The sequence below is a fragment of the Musa acuminata genome, chromosome BXJ3-11, assembly GCF_036884655.1.
Source record: "Musa acuminata AAA Group cultivar baxijiao chromosome BXJ3-11, Cavendish_Baxijiao_AAA, whole genome shotgun sequence".
Lineage (NCBI taxonomy): Eukaryota > Viridiplantae > Streptophyta > Magnoliopsida > Zingiberales > Musaceae > Musa > Musa acuminata.
Window position 1 is genome coordinate 5,633,254 of NC_088359.1, and position 12,133 is coordinate 5,645,386.

Consider the following 12,133-nt stretch of genomic DNA (forward strand, 5'->3'; position numbering starts at 1 on the left):
AGATTTGCTCTCTGATGGGTTGCAGTTCTGGTAATCTGTGAAATATTGATTGAATTGCTCTCAACTTATGTTATGAATATGTTCATGTATATTGATCCGAAAAGGATCAAATCTATTTGTAATTCATACATTGTTATAATTGTATCATCATCTTCTGCTAAATTATAAATTTTATTTTTATATTATATAAGTAAATCATATTTTTTTTTTTATAAAAATACTAATATTAGTTGAAATAAAAAAAAGTCAAATCTTTGTGTTGACCGGAGTTCAAAGGTCAAAGTGACAGTTGGCGCACATGCGATGGGCATCATCGATGGCCTATTCCGTTAATGGTCGGCATCGGTCGACGAGCCAAGTCAAAAGGCCACGCACATAGCTTTCCCTCACCTACGCAGTCGTTAGAACCGTAACCTGAGATCGACGCATGCTTTAATGTCGACAGTTCCTTAGTTTATTTCCACATATGGCTTTACTTATTTGAAATGAGAATATATATATATATGTATATATATATATATATCGACCGATTCGATTTGGTCTAATCTCCAATATATAATATTTATATTATTTATAATATTTTTGACACATTTATCATTAAAAAAATGTATTCAAAAATATTAAAACAAAGACAAACTAAACTCAAAACCCAAAAAAAAAATTAATCTCCTATAAAAAACAGAGTTACAAATAGTTATTTTTTGACATCTCTATCAAAACATGATAATATTATAACTGAATAATTAGATCAATCCATAGGGTATACTCAGTAGATACTGTACTGTTTATCTTATCAAGAGACATTTTAAGGATTACAGTAAAATGAGAAACACCCTTTAGAAATTATGAAAAGAAGCAAAAAAAAACATAAAATAAATTCTTTCGACAATTCATCCAAAATTATGTATTTGTATATATAAACAAAATAAAAGTTGACGTGCATGGGTGCACGTGAGAGATGGCACCCCCCGGTGGACATAGCGAAGAGGACCGGCGTTCTTTCCGGTGCGGCATGTGCGTCCGTCACGATTCTCCACTGCGACTCTGATGGCTTTGCGCCTTCAGAGAATGATTTGCTGTAACTAAGCGAATATAATTAAGACGACGAGTGGGAATGAAATGGATGGTATGTATACATACATACATACAGTCGGCAGCCTTCTGCATGTCCGACGCTGCTCCATCTGCTCTCGTTTGTATATCCACCGTACGAGTCGACTCTCTCGGGGCTCACAAACAAGCCGAGGAAGTCCAGCAGCAGAAGCAAACGCCAGCGTTTCCCGTGCGTTGGCAGGCACGCCGCGAGGAGGCATCACCATCAAGGCGCTGTACTCGATCGTGTTGCCTATGGATCGTTGCTTGCGCAACACAGACCGTATAAAAGCTCGAGCTCAACCGGATCGAGTACGCAAACTACGGATCACTCCGCAAGTAATGCTACGGCCACGGGCATAAGCCTGGGTTTTGGTGTCTTTGCATGATAGCCTCCTTATTCTATGCTGTATTTTGGAATGGTGGATGCAGAATGCAGAGGTCGATGTAGATGTTTAGTATATCGCCTAGATCGTGGAGAGCTTAGCTGTAAATTGATCTCAAGTCAACCTATGATCCCGTTTACTTCGAGGTATATATATTATATATATATATATGAAGCCCCTCGAAGGTGTTTCTCCTGTGTGTGTTTGTGTGCGTGTGTGTGTGTGAGAGAGAGAGAGAGAGAGAGAGAACTTGATAGCGAGTGTAGGGCTTCTTGTCAGGAAGAGCACAGGGAGATCAAAGGCATGGTGGTCTGGAGTGGCAAGAGGGCCGTCATCTTGGTCTGGCTTGCCGCCTTGGTGGTGGTGGTGTCCATGGGAGCCGTCTCGGCTGCTTATAAGGATCTCAAGGCTAAGGGAGCATTGGATCCTGCGTCCACGCACTACATCGTGCTGGAACCGAGGACAAGGTCGAGGCAGGAACGCTTCTTCTGCCTGGCGAGAGGCCGCTGCCGCTATAAGACCATTGAGTGCCCCGCCGAGTGCCCCCAACGGAAGCCCAGGAGGAACAAGGTCTTCAAGGGATGCTTCGCCGACTGCAGCAGCCGCTGCGAGACCACCTGCAAACGTGCGGCCGTCACTCTTAGCTTCTCACTCGAAGATGACGTGCATTGCCTTCGTTCATGTTTTGTGTTTCCTTTGGCTTGTGTTGATGCAGATAGGCTGCCCAACTGCAATGGGTACGGATCGGTGTGCTACGACCCCCGGTTCGTGGGCGGCGACGGCCAGATGTTCTACTTCCATGGCGCCAAGGGAGGGGACTTCGCCATAGTGTCCGACGACCAGTTCCAGATCAACGCCCACTTCATCGGCATGCGGCCGGAGGGGAGGCCGCGCGACTTCACCTGGGTGCAGGCGCTGGCCGTCATGTTCGAGTCCCACTCCCTGGTCGTCGCCGCCCGGAGGGTGGATAAGTGGGACGACCGCTTCGACGCGCTCGCGGTCCGCTGGGACGGCAAGGAGGTCACGGTGCCCACCGATGGCGAGGCCGAGTGGCGTGCGCCGACCGGGGGCGAAGGTAAGAAGGGAAGCGGTGGTACCGGGACGAGGGAGGTGGTGGTCGAAAGGACGGGGGAGACGAACAGCGTGAGGGTGACGGTGGCGGGGGTTGTGGAGATGGACGTGAAGGTGGTGCCGATAACGGAGGAGGAGGACCGGGCACACGGGTACCGGCTGCCGCCGGGCGACGCCTTCGCGCACCTGGAGATGCAGTTCAGGTTCGCCGGGCTGACGGAGCGGGTCGAGGGGGTTCTGGGGCAGACCTACCGGGCGGAATACGTGAGCCCGGTGAAGAAGGGGGTGGCGATGCCCATGATGGGGGGAGAGGACAAGTACCGCACGACCTCCCTCCTCTCCACCAGCTGCCCCTACTGCCGGTTCCACCCTCCCACCCGCGTCGTCGTCGACGAGTCCGCCGCCGTCGACGTCGCCTAGCACAAGTGTTGTGGCTGCTGCCATTTTAGCACGACAACTCTACATGTTATCTCTGTCCACTTTGCTCCGTGTAATATGTAATAAACAAAATGCTGCTGTTATTGTTTCTCTTTTTCTCTTAGTAAGATCCTATTGTAATGCATTTTGTTTCATGAATTATTTCTTCCTAATTGTCTATCAAAATACACTTACACTATGGATGGATGCCTCTATTAGATGATCCAATTTGTAATAAATTCTAGTGGCAAATAAATCCTCATGTTTTGACTAATGGGTGTAGCACAGAATATGTTGAGCCTTTTGTTTTTATCTTGAAAATTAAGATAAACACTGGAAGCAAAATAGCAACTTTATATTGTAACACAGAACCAATGCCCCCATCAAGAAGGAAACAGAAAGCAGCAAATGCTGTACACTAAACAGTAAGAGGCTTATGTAGAAAGTATATGGATAATACAGTCTACATCAACCAAGCATATTACATGTCAATATGTTTATAAGCATGCTAGAATAAGATCTGGCAGCCATACCTGAGAACCTTTATTACAATGGGGAAGCACACTGTTCTTCTTCGGAATCCGAGTCCAAAGGACAAGACCCATCATCTACATCTGCTAATGGATTATATAATGGAGAGTCTGGATCCATGCATCCTTGTACAAGATTCAGCTTGCAGCTATTTCCCTGTATCGAATTCATGGGCTAAGTTGTCATCCATAGCCCCTCAAACTCTCTTCAAATAATATGATGCACCCAAAGAGAGAAGAAGATTTTCTAGTATAATTGAAAGGAAAGCTGAAGTAGTTTCTTACTCCTTCGGTGTAAATGTTGCCAATTGCACAGCTTGCCACAAAATTGTTTGCATCAGGAAAGATGGCTCTCTCGCAAGCTCCTTCTACACTGAGCTCTTGAGCCAGACCCTACATCAAGCCTTCAACCCCTTAATTTTCTCAAGTCACATGTTCACTAAGTAATACAAATAAAAGAGAAAAAAAAGTGTGTTAAGAAAAATGGCATGACAGCAATACATATTTGCAACATCTGGAGATTTCTTGCAGAAGCCAGGTTAGCTGAGATTTCTTGACAGCAATACATGTTTTTTTTTTTTCCTTAGTTTTTTCAAATTCGTGCATGAGGCACTGAAAAATACACAAGGTGTCATAAGTAAAGGTTCGGACCCTAAATCTACTGGATGGCACCAGGATACCACTGCTCTTCTAGAGACGTGGGAGTACTGGTTAAAAGGTCCCTCCTACATTCTGTCTATATGTTTAAAGGAGATGAGGTGATGGAGTTGATTATGGTTAATTTAGGATTTGGCCAAAAAAAGGCATGGAGTTCTCAGATACAACATAGTTTGTGCAAAAGAGATCCACCTTAAAGCTAAAATTTGCATATTCTTTGTTACAAATTGCAATTCAAGAAGTATGAAAAGAGACAGAGCACCGCAAATAATCAAATCAATAGCTAAAATAATTCGAGATGACCGATACTTACCTTTGAAGAATTGGAAAATGCCAAATGGTAAGATTTTCAAGAAATTTGGGAGCAATAGTTTATTTACCTCATTAAAAAAGCTTAGTGGTTTGTTCCGCCACATCTTCATAGTCTGAAACTTTAGCCTGTATGGGCCATCCCATTCAGCTCCATTTGTGAATGAAAAAATTAGGTTAACAGCTGTACAATTGCAAGACTATAGTTATAACAAGCCTATGTGAACTAGAAATTTCAGACCACAATAACAAAATATCACAAACCATGCTTCGGTACACGTATTTTTATACTAAAGATGGGAGGATCAGCCTTCCCCCTATTTCTCTTTGTCATTACTCTTGGCTCACCACCACACATAATGGGCTGATTAAAACCACCTGTAATTATTTGCATATCGACGTTAAACATTGAATTACCACAGCAACTAAAATATTAACCATGGATGATTCAATACCATTAAATGCAACCCCATATTCGTTATTAGGGACGAGGTTGCTCGCAACAGGATTATAGAAGAGTGTCAAATTTTCTCCCTGTCAAACACTAAAGTTATACTCGGTGAAGAAAAACGAGAAAATCAAGGCATTATATGATGAGTTGATATCCTCACATACAGATGTTGGAGGAAGACCATTCATGGTTTTCCAGAAGACAGGAGCCATCCCCAGTTCAAATTCAGCCCAAGTAGGAAGTGTATACCTGAAATATTGAGAAAACAAACAAGTCATATTGTAAAAATTCAAGAAATTAGAATGTAAGCTTGAAAATGTTCTCAAGTTAATAAAACGTCTAGAAAAAGCACAAGCTAATTAAAAGGGATCACAAACAGTAAGCAAATTCTGCAAACCATTTGACTTTGGAAATGGTAACAATTTCTAAAATTTATAAATAAAGACTACTGTGGAAGTCAGTTTTAGTGCAGTACTGGAGTTAATTCCATATACAATAATTTGCAACCTTTTTCCAATATATCATTTGTTTTCCAACAACGGGTGTGGAAATCTGTAAATATATTCCCAAAGATTATTGCCAGGATACAATATTGATTCAAACTAACTGAGGAAGCCAATTTGAAATATTGTGTTCCAAATATTTTAGTGGATCAGACCCAAATAACTGGTTTGAGAGAGAGTATGGCCATCAAGTTCCATGTTTAGCATGACCTTTATGATTTGAATATATAAGATAAGTGTCACTAGAAAGGTTAAAGAAACCAATATCAGACATTATGAATATGGTGTTCTGATAATTATTACTAGTATTCAGCAGATATCAGGGTAAAATAAAAAGCTAGCTCTAATTTTCTCCACAGTTGGGAATAGATATCATTAATATGTGTGGATCATATCAATCTAAAATATTCTTACTCTTTAGTTTCCTCCACAGTTGGAGCTGCAGCAACACTGGCCTCTCGGATTGTCCTTACAAACCTTTGCTTGTGCCGGTATATCATAGAACATGCACCAGAAAAATCTGCAGCTTCACAAAGAAATAATTGCTTAGTATGATTTGATGTAAAAATAATAAGCACCAAGAGCTTCATCCCCATTGAGGACATCGATGAAAAGCAGCAGTTAGCTAATTGCTTATAGAAATGGATACTTCTTGCCCAGGTAAATGCATTAATAAAAGTAAATCCAAAACTAATCCACACAAATAACCATCTAAGTAAAAAAAATACACCTTTTTTGCTTTTTATTGTAAATCTTAGGGGTTAATTGCGCTGCACAGTCTGCATATGAACCTCAAGAAGCAAAAAATAATTTGCGGATGTACATAAAGCAGTGAGAACATAAACGATTTCCTGAAAATTTGGTCTCCCAAGCTCGCGGAGAGACGAAATTACGGATCTCAATAGAGGAAACAACAGCCGCAACTCCGACAGAAAAGTATGGGCAACAATAACTCCACAGAAATTTGTCACCGGAAGGGAGGAAAAGAAAGAAAGATAAGAAACATTGGTCGAACACGACGCAAGCGATCTGGACGAAGAAGAATACCATGGGGCGTGGAAGCCAACGGTGGCGGCATGGAGGCGGAGCCGTGACGATCGGGCCGGAAAAGGGAGGAGGGGGACGGAAGGCAAACGGGGGAGAAACGAGAAGCCATGGCCATGGGGGGTCGTTAGGGGATTCCGCGCGTGCCAAGGGAGGAGGAACCCCTGCCCTGGCTGTTATAACTGGTGAGCGGCGGAGGAGGCGACGCCATCGCCACAGAGGAGATAGATATTTCTTTTCCTTTCTTTTTCTCTTTTAATTATTTTCGAGTATAAATAAATTCCCACTTACTTACGCCACAAATTAGTCGTTGATATTTTAATGAGAAAATTGTTGCCTTTATTTCTTCATTGGAATATACTCGTAACAATATTTCCGCTGATATTTATCGCAGTCATGCAATTAATATTTATACACAAAAAAAGAAAAAGAAATCGATCTCACCGAGTGCACGTAAAGACAAATTCCACGCCGTCTTTGACGTGTCCAGAGCAGCCGCCTTTTGACCTCCGTGGTTTGACCTCGACAGGTTGTGGATTCATCGGACCCAAATTAAGGTGCAGAATACAATGCAAGGGAATACATGAAGTGGAAAGGAAGAGAAAACACATGTCTTGGTTCTATCTATGGCTGCTGCTGGGCGTCGATGTATCCGGCGTCCACCAACACCTTCTCCCTCTCGGCGATCTCCAGATCATGGTCCACCATCATCTTCACCAGCTCCTGGAACTCCACCTTGGTGGAGTCGCCCCTGAGGCTGTCGACCTCGGCGGGACGGAAGTACTTGGGGTCCATCACCACGTGGTCCTTCCAGTTCAGGCCGACGTAGCCGAAGGCGGCCTGGAGCAACTCCTCCACGGTGTGGGACTCCTCGGTGGCCACCACGTAGCATCATCCACATGGCCTCGACGTAGTCGCCGTCGAACCCCCAGTCGCGGGCGGCCGAGAAGTTGCCGAGGAAGACCTTGGTCTGGAGGCCGAGGCGGATGCGGCAGACGGCACGGGTGATTCATGCGGGTGACGAAGTTCTGGCCGCGGCGGGGGCTCTCGTGGTTGAAGAGGAAGCCGTTGCAGGCGAAGAGGCCGTAGGTCTCGCGGTAGTTGACGGTGTACCAGTGGGCGGCCACCTTGGCGGCGGCGTAGGGGGAGGCCTCCGACTGGGGCGGCGGAGTGGAGCCGAACATGTCAGAGGAGTCGGCCAGGTAGTAGCGGATGGGCTTGGCGGAAGGCGGAGGGCGCCGGTGGCGACCACGTCGGCGGTGTAGTCCGGGACCTCGAAGGATACGGCCACGTGGGACTGGGCGACCAGGTTGTAGACCTCATTGGGGAGGAGGGCGTCGACCCAGCGGCGGAGGGAAGAGGCGTCGGATAAGTCGGCGTTGTGGAGCTTCATTCGGGCCTTGGCGGCGTTGTGGGGGTTGACGTAGACGTAGTGGAGCTTCAATATCCAAGATTTGAATGTACATAAATATCGATATTAGATCTTTAATTAAAATTTAATAATTATTTTTTAATACATCTTATCAATTCGAGTATGAGCCACATGAAGAAGATACAGTGTGACGTTTGTACACTTCCATTGAGAAGGAAGGAAGGAAGGAAGCAGGACCTACAACATGCACTTCACCAACCCCTGATGCCAACCAACCATGTTTCTCCCGACGCTCAGTTGCTCGCCGTGAACCCTGTGATCTCTCCGGCTGGCCTCCATGATCCATGGAAGCTCGCTTTAGCTAGTCGCCCTCAGACGTCTCCACGCCCAGCACATCAATCTCTTGCCTTCCTACGTTCCTATATATCAGCACCTTCTTGGTCAACCTCGTACTTGCCCTTCAGCTGCATCCAAGAAATGGGAGCTCTCTTATCGTCTTCTTCTTCTTCTCGCCTTCGCCAACCTCATGGTCGCCACGGATGCCATCGCGAGAAACATTGGCCAGCCTCGCTCAGGTGCGTCTTCCTTCTAATGCTCGGCTTTACGACGAATAAGGATTAAGCAAACAAGGATGGTGGGCAGATGATGAGCATCGCGGCCGGCATAGCTCGGATCGAGCCCTCCGTACTGCTCCCATGGCCTACAAGTGTGCATGTTGGAAAATACACGAAGAGAGAAAGAAGAGGATGAAAACAAGATGCAAGATGAAGAACACAATAGAAAATATATTTAAATTTGAAATATGTATAAACACTTTTTAAAAATAATATTTATACTCTCTTTTTAATAAGATTGCTATGAATTTGATGCAAATAATTTTAGTAGATATGTTAATCCTTTAGAAGATCTATATTTAGCAAACAATAAAGAATCTTCAAGGAAAAATTAGAGAATGTTTAATTCAATCATTTAGAAAGTTATCAAGAAAAAAGAAGGATGTGGAGATATTTTTCATCATTTACTCTCAAATATCTATTTATAGATATTTTTACAAAAGATACAACATTTGAAAAATAACTATCAAAATAACTACAAAAGAAATCAACTTTTCAAATAACTCTTTAAAAAAACATATATTTTTTAATTTGAACAATTTATAACAATCTCCCACTTGTTCAAATTTAAATTTTTTTCTCCAAATGATTAAATAGTATTTATAAATAAAATAAAATATATCATTCGATTTGAGTATTACCTTTTACTGTAAGCATCACAAAGTGAAGTTAAAATTTTAAATAGCATAAAAGCTTTGAATTTATTACTAATAATGATAACATCGGTGATACCACACACATAAATATAATATTATTGTATTCCTCATAAATTCTCGCTCAGTCCTAATATGGTCTTGGGCTCATTCGAGTTCATAAACTTTTATGAGAGAAACTCCAACTCTCAATCGCCACCACTTCTAAGTTCATATATATAAAGTTCTTATACTATCTTTGTCATTTTTTAAGATACTTGTCCTAACTTGACTGAACTTCATTAAGAGTATAATTAACTCAACCCTCATTCGGTGACAACCAGTACTTTAACATCTTTAGATGGGACTAGTAAAATATTTTAAAGTGCTAAACCACTCCACATGTCAATGACTTGTTCTTACCCTTTGAACTATTTATTTCTCATTTTATAATATTGAGTAGGGTTGCTATGGATCTTTTATTTAAGAAGTTTTAGCCCCATCCATTTTGATGTTGATCTTACAACTTCTCTTGTAAAAGGTTTGGTAAATAGATCAGCCAAATTTTTACTTGTTTTCATAAATGTGAGTGAAATAATCCCACTCTTGATTAATTTTCTTATATAATCAGGTCTAAAACTTATATGTCTTGACTTTCCATTATATATTTCAGAGCTAAAGTGGCTTAATTATCACAAATTATAGAAATTGAGTTCATACTATTAAAAGTCAATAAAATTTCTAATAGAAAATCCCTCAACCATTCAGCCTCCTTTCCTGCTTCTACTAGAGTAACAAATTCTGATTACATAGTTGAGTGAGTTATACATATTTGTTTCTTGGTCTTGTAAGAAACACTATTACCTCCCGAGGTGAAAACCTAATAAATTTATTATCTTCGAAATTCAATATCCAACTTGTATTAATATCTTTCTAAAATAGTAGGAAATTTTGAGTATTGTAGACCATAATCTTTGGTCCATTTAAGCTACTTAAGAACTTTTTCAATAGCCTTCCAATGCTCTATATTTGGATTGCTAGTAAATTTACTTAATTTACTAACTGCAAATGTTATATCAGGTCTTGTGCACTGCGTTGCATACATAAGACTTCCTATAACACTTGAATATTCTAATTGAGTCACTGTTCTTCTAATATTCTTAACTAATTTGATGTTTGGGTTAGACGGGATATTTGCTTATTTGATTTTTAAATGATTGAATTTCTTCAATACTTTTTGTATGTAATGAATTTGACTCAAAACATATCCCTCACTATTTTTTTTTACATTGATACCCAGTATGATATTAACTTGCCTAAGATCTTTCATCTTAAATGTTGAAGATAGAAACCTCTATGTTTTTACAACACCTTTCATGTCGTTGCTCACTATTAGTATATCATTAATATAAAAGCAAACCATCACCCTATAGTCATCATAAGTTTTAAGATAAATATATTTATCTACAACATTGTGAACAAATCAATTAGAATGAATTATTGCTCATGCCATTATTTTGAAGTACGCTTTTGTATTACCAAAACAGTTCTCACTCTTATCTCTCATCCTCGATTCCTCCTCGATTCAAAGATATTTTTGAATTTGCTCCAAAATGATATTCTTCGAGTCATGCAAAATCTTCTTCCTATATCATTTCCAAGATGAAGGCAACTTGACTATTATAGTGCCTACTTGAAAATGTTATGAAAGTTTGATTTTTTTCAGTCTTCAATTGATTAATAATGATATGCAACTCATGCACTTGTGCTAAGATTGGCTTATCATGTAATCAAAATATTTAAAACTTAAAATTTTCTTTATACCTTCCTCATCGACATGATACTTGAATTCCAAAGCATTCCAAATTACTTTTGCAGATAGTTTTATTGTATAAAGAATATGTCCTCTATATATAACTCTATCTTTATTTTTCTTCTTTTGTTCAGCATTGACTTCATAGTTGTTATTATCGGTTTGATTAGGAATTGATTGATGATTTGGATTAAGCCTATAGAAGATCTTCAAAGCAGTCAATATAAACTTTATCTTGTCTTGCCAATGGGTAAAATTCGTTCTATCAAAATGATCCAAACGAATAAAATTTTGATTCAATAATTTGATGATATTTGTGGCCTCCGTGATAAATTTGTATAAACTCACAAAATATCATTTTTTGATTATTGAAAAATATAACAAAGAGTATGAAAATATTATGGAAACAAATAACACTATAGGAAATATATTTAAACATTATGAAAATAGTTTTTGTAAGATCAAAGACACCATAGGAAATATATTTAGGCTTGAAACATGTATAAATATTTTTCTAAAAATGATATTTATACCATTTTCTCAACAATATTGCTCTGGGTTTGATGCAAATAGTTTTAGTAGATATAACAAACCTTTAGAAGATCTGTATTGAACAACTAATAAAAAATCTTTTAAAAAAAATAAAGAATGTCTAATTCAATCGGAGAGTTATCAAGAAAGAAGAAAAAAAATATGAAAGATATGTTTATCATGATTTACTCTCGAATACCTATTTATAGATATTTTCATAAAAGATATCATCTTTAAAAAATAATTATCAAAATAACTACAAACGAAATCACCTTTTCAAATAACTCTTTTGAAAAGATTTTTTTTTTTAATTTGAACAATTTATAACAGTGCACCAGCAAGTCAATCGTCTTAATAATTTGATGAGCTTATTATTATTAATTTAGATTTAAATATTCTAAGCTAGTAATTCGAAGTTAATCGATCGAATAGTAAAAATTGATCTCAAAATTTAATATTAGTATACGATGAGAAGCTCCTTAGCATAGTCGACAATCAGGCCATATCTATAAGACATAGCCCAGTTTGATGAGAGGCTTATCTACATATATGTTCGACATTTTGACCCAATAAAATCTCTTTATAAGAGTCTGTTGACTATATTATTGTTAACTTAGATTTTAATATTTTATGTCAGGTTTAAAGCTAATAAAGTTAAGTATATTCATCACCATAAAAATATATTCAAAGGACCTAATACAATAAAATATT

The 12,133-nt window shown here is 39.6% G+C and overlaps 2 protein-coding genes, 1 long non-coding RNA gene and 1 pseudogene across 4 annotated transcripts; 1 reads left to right on the forward strand and 3 right to left on the reverse strand.

The window, feature by feature from the left end:
- Positions 1-707: 707 nt before the first annotated feature.
- Positions 708-1,756, reverse strand: LOC135653121 (uncharacterized). The gene is made up of 2 exons (XR_010502327.1): positions 1,141-1,756; positions 708-1,059 (listed from the first exon to the last, which is right to left on the reverse strand). It is a non-coding gene; the product is annotated as an uncharacterized LOC135653121 (long non-coding RNA).
- LOC103970587 (uncharacterized) lies at positions 1,724-3,152 on the forward strand. The gene is made up of 2 exons (XM_065174631.1): positions 1,724-2,103; positions 2,194-3,152. Exons 1-2 carry the CDS (start codon positions 1,782-1,784, stop codon positions 2,967-2,969), a joined length of 1,098 nt encoding a protein of 365 aa, XP_065030703.1. The 5' UTR covers positions 1,724-1,781; the 3' UTR covers positions 2,970-3,152.
- Positions 3,153-3,357: 205 nt separating this feature from the next.
- Positions 3,358-6,691, reverse strand: LOC135653119 (protein POST-ILLUMINATION CHLOROPHYLL FLUORESCENCE INCREASE, chloroplastic-like). 2 transcript variants are annotated; one of them, XM_065174632.1, is made up of 8 exons: positions 6,464-6,691; positions 5,831-5,942; positions 5,078-5,162; positions 4,918-4,996; positions 4,727-4,840; positions 4,534-4,646; positions 3,782-3,889; positions 3,358-3,653 (listed from the first exon to the last, which is right to left on the reverse strand). In XM_065174632.1, the coding sequence occupies exons 1-8, from the start codon at positions 6,576-6,578 to the stop codon at positions 3,513-3,515; spliced, it is 867 nt and encodes a 288-aa protein (XP_065030704.1). In that variant the 5' UTR covers positions 6,579-6,691; the 3' UTR covers positions 3,358-3,512. The 2 variants fall into 2 exon arrangements, with proteins under 2 accessions (XP_065030704.1, XP_065030705.1); XM_065174633.1 differs by having other exon boundaries at positions 5,831-5,936; positions 6,464-6,690.
- A 393-nt stretch (positions 6,692-7,084) lies between these two features.
- On the reverse strand, positions 7,085-7,892 carry LOC103970590 (GDP-mannose 4,6 dehydratase 2-like; annotated as a pseudogene).
- Positions 7,893-12,133: the final 4,241 nt, after the last annotated feature.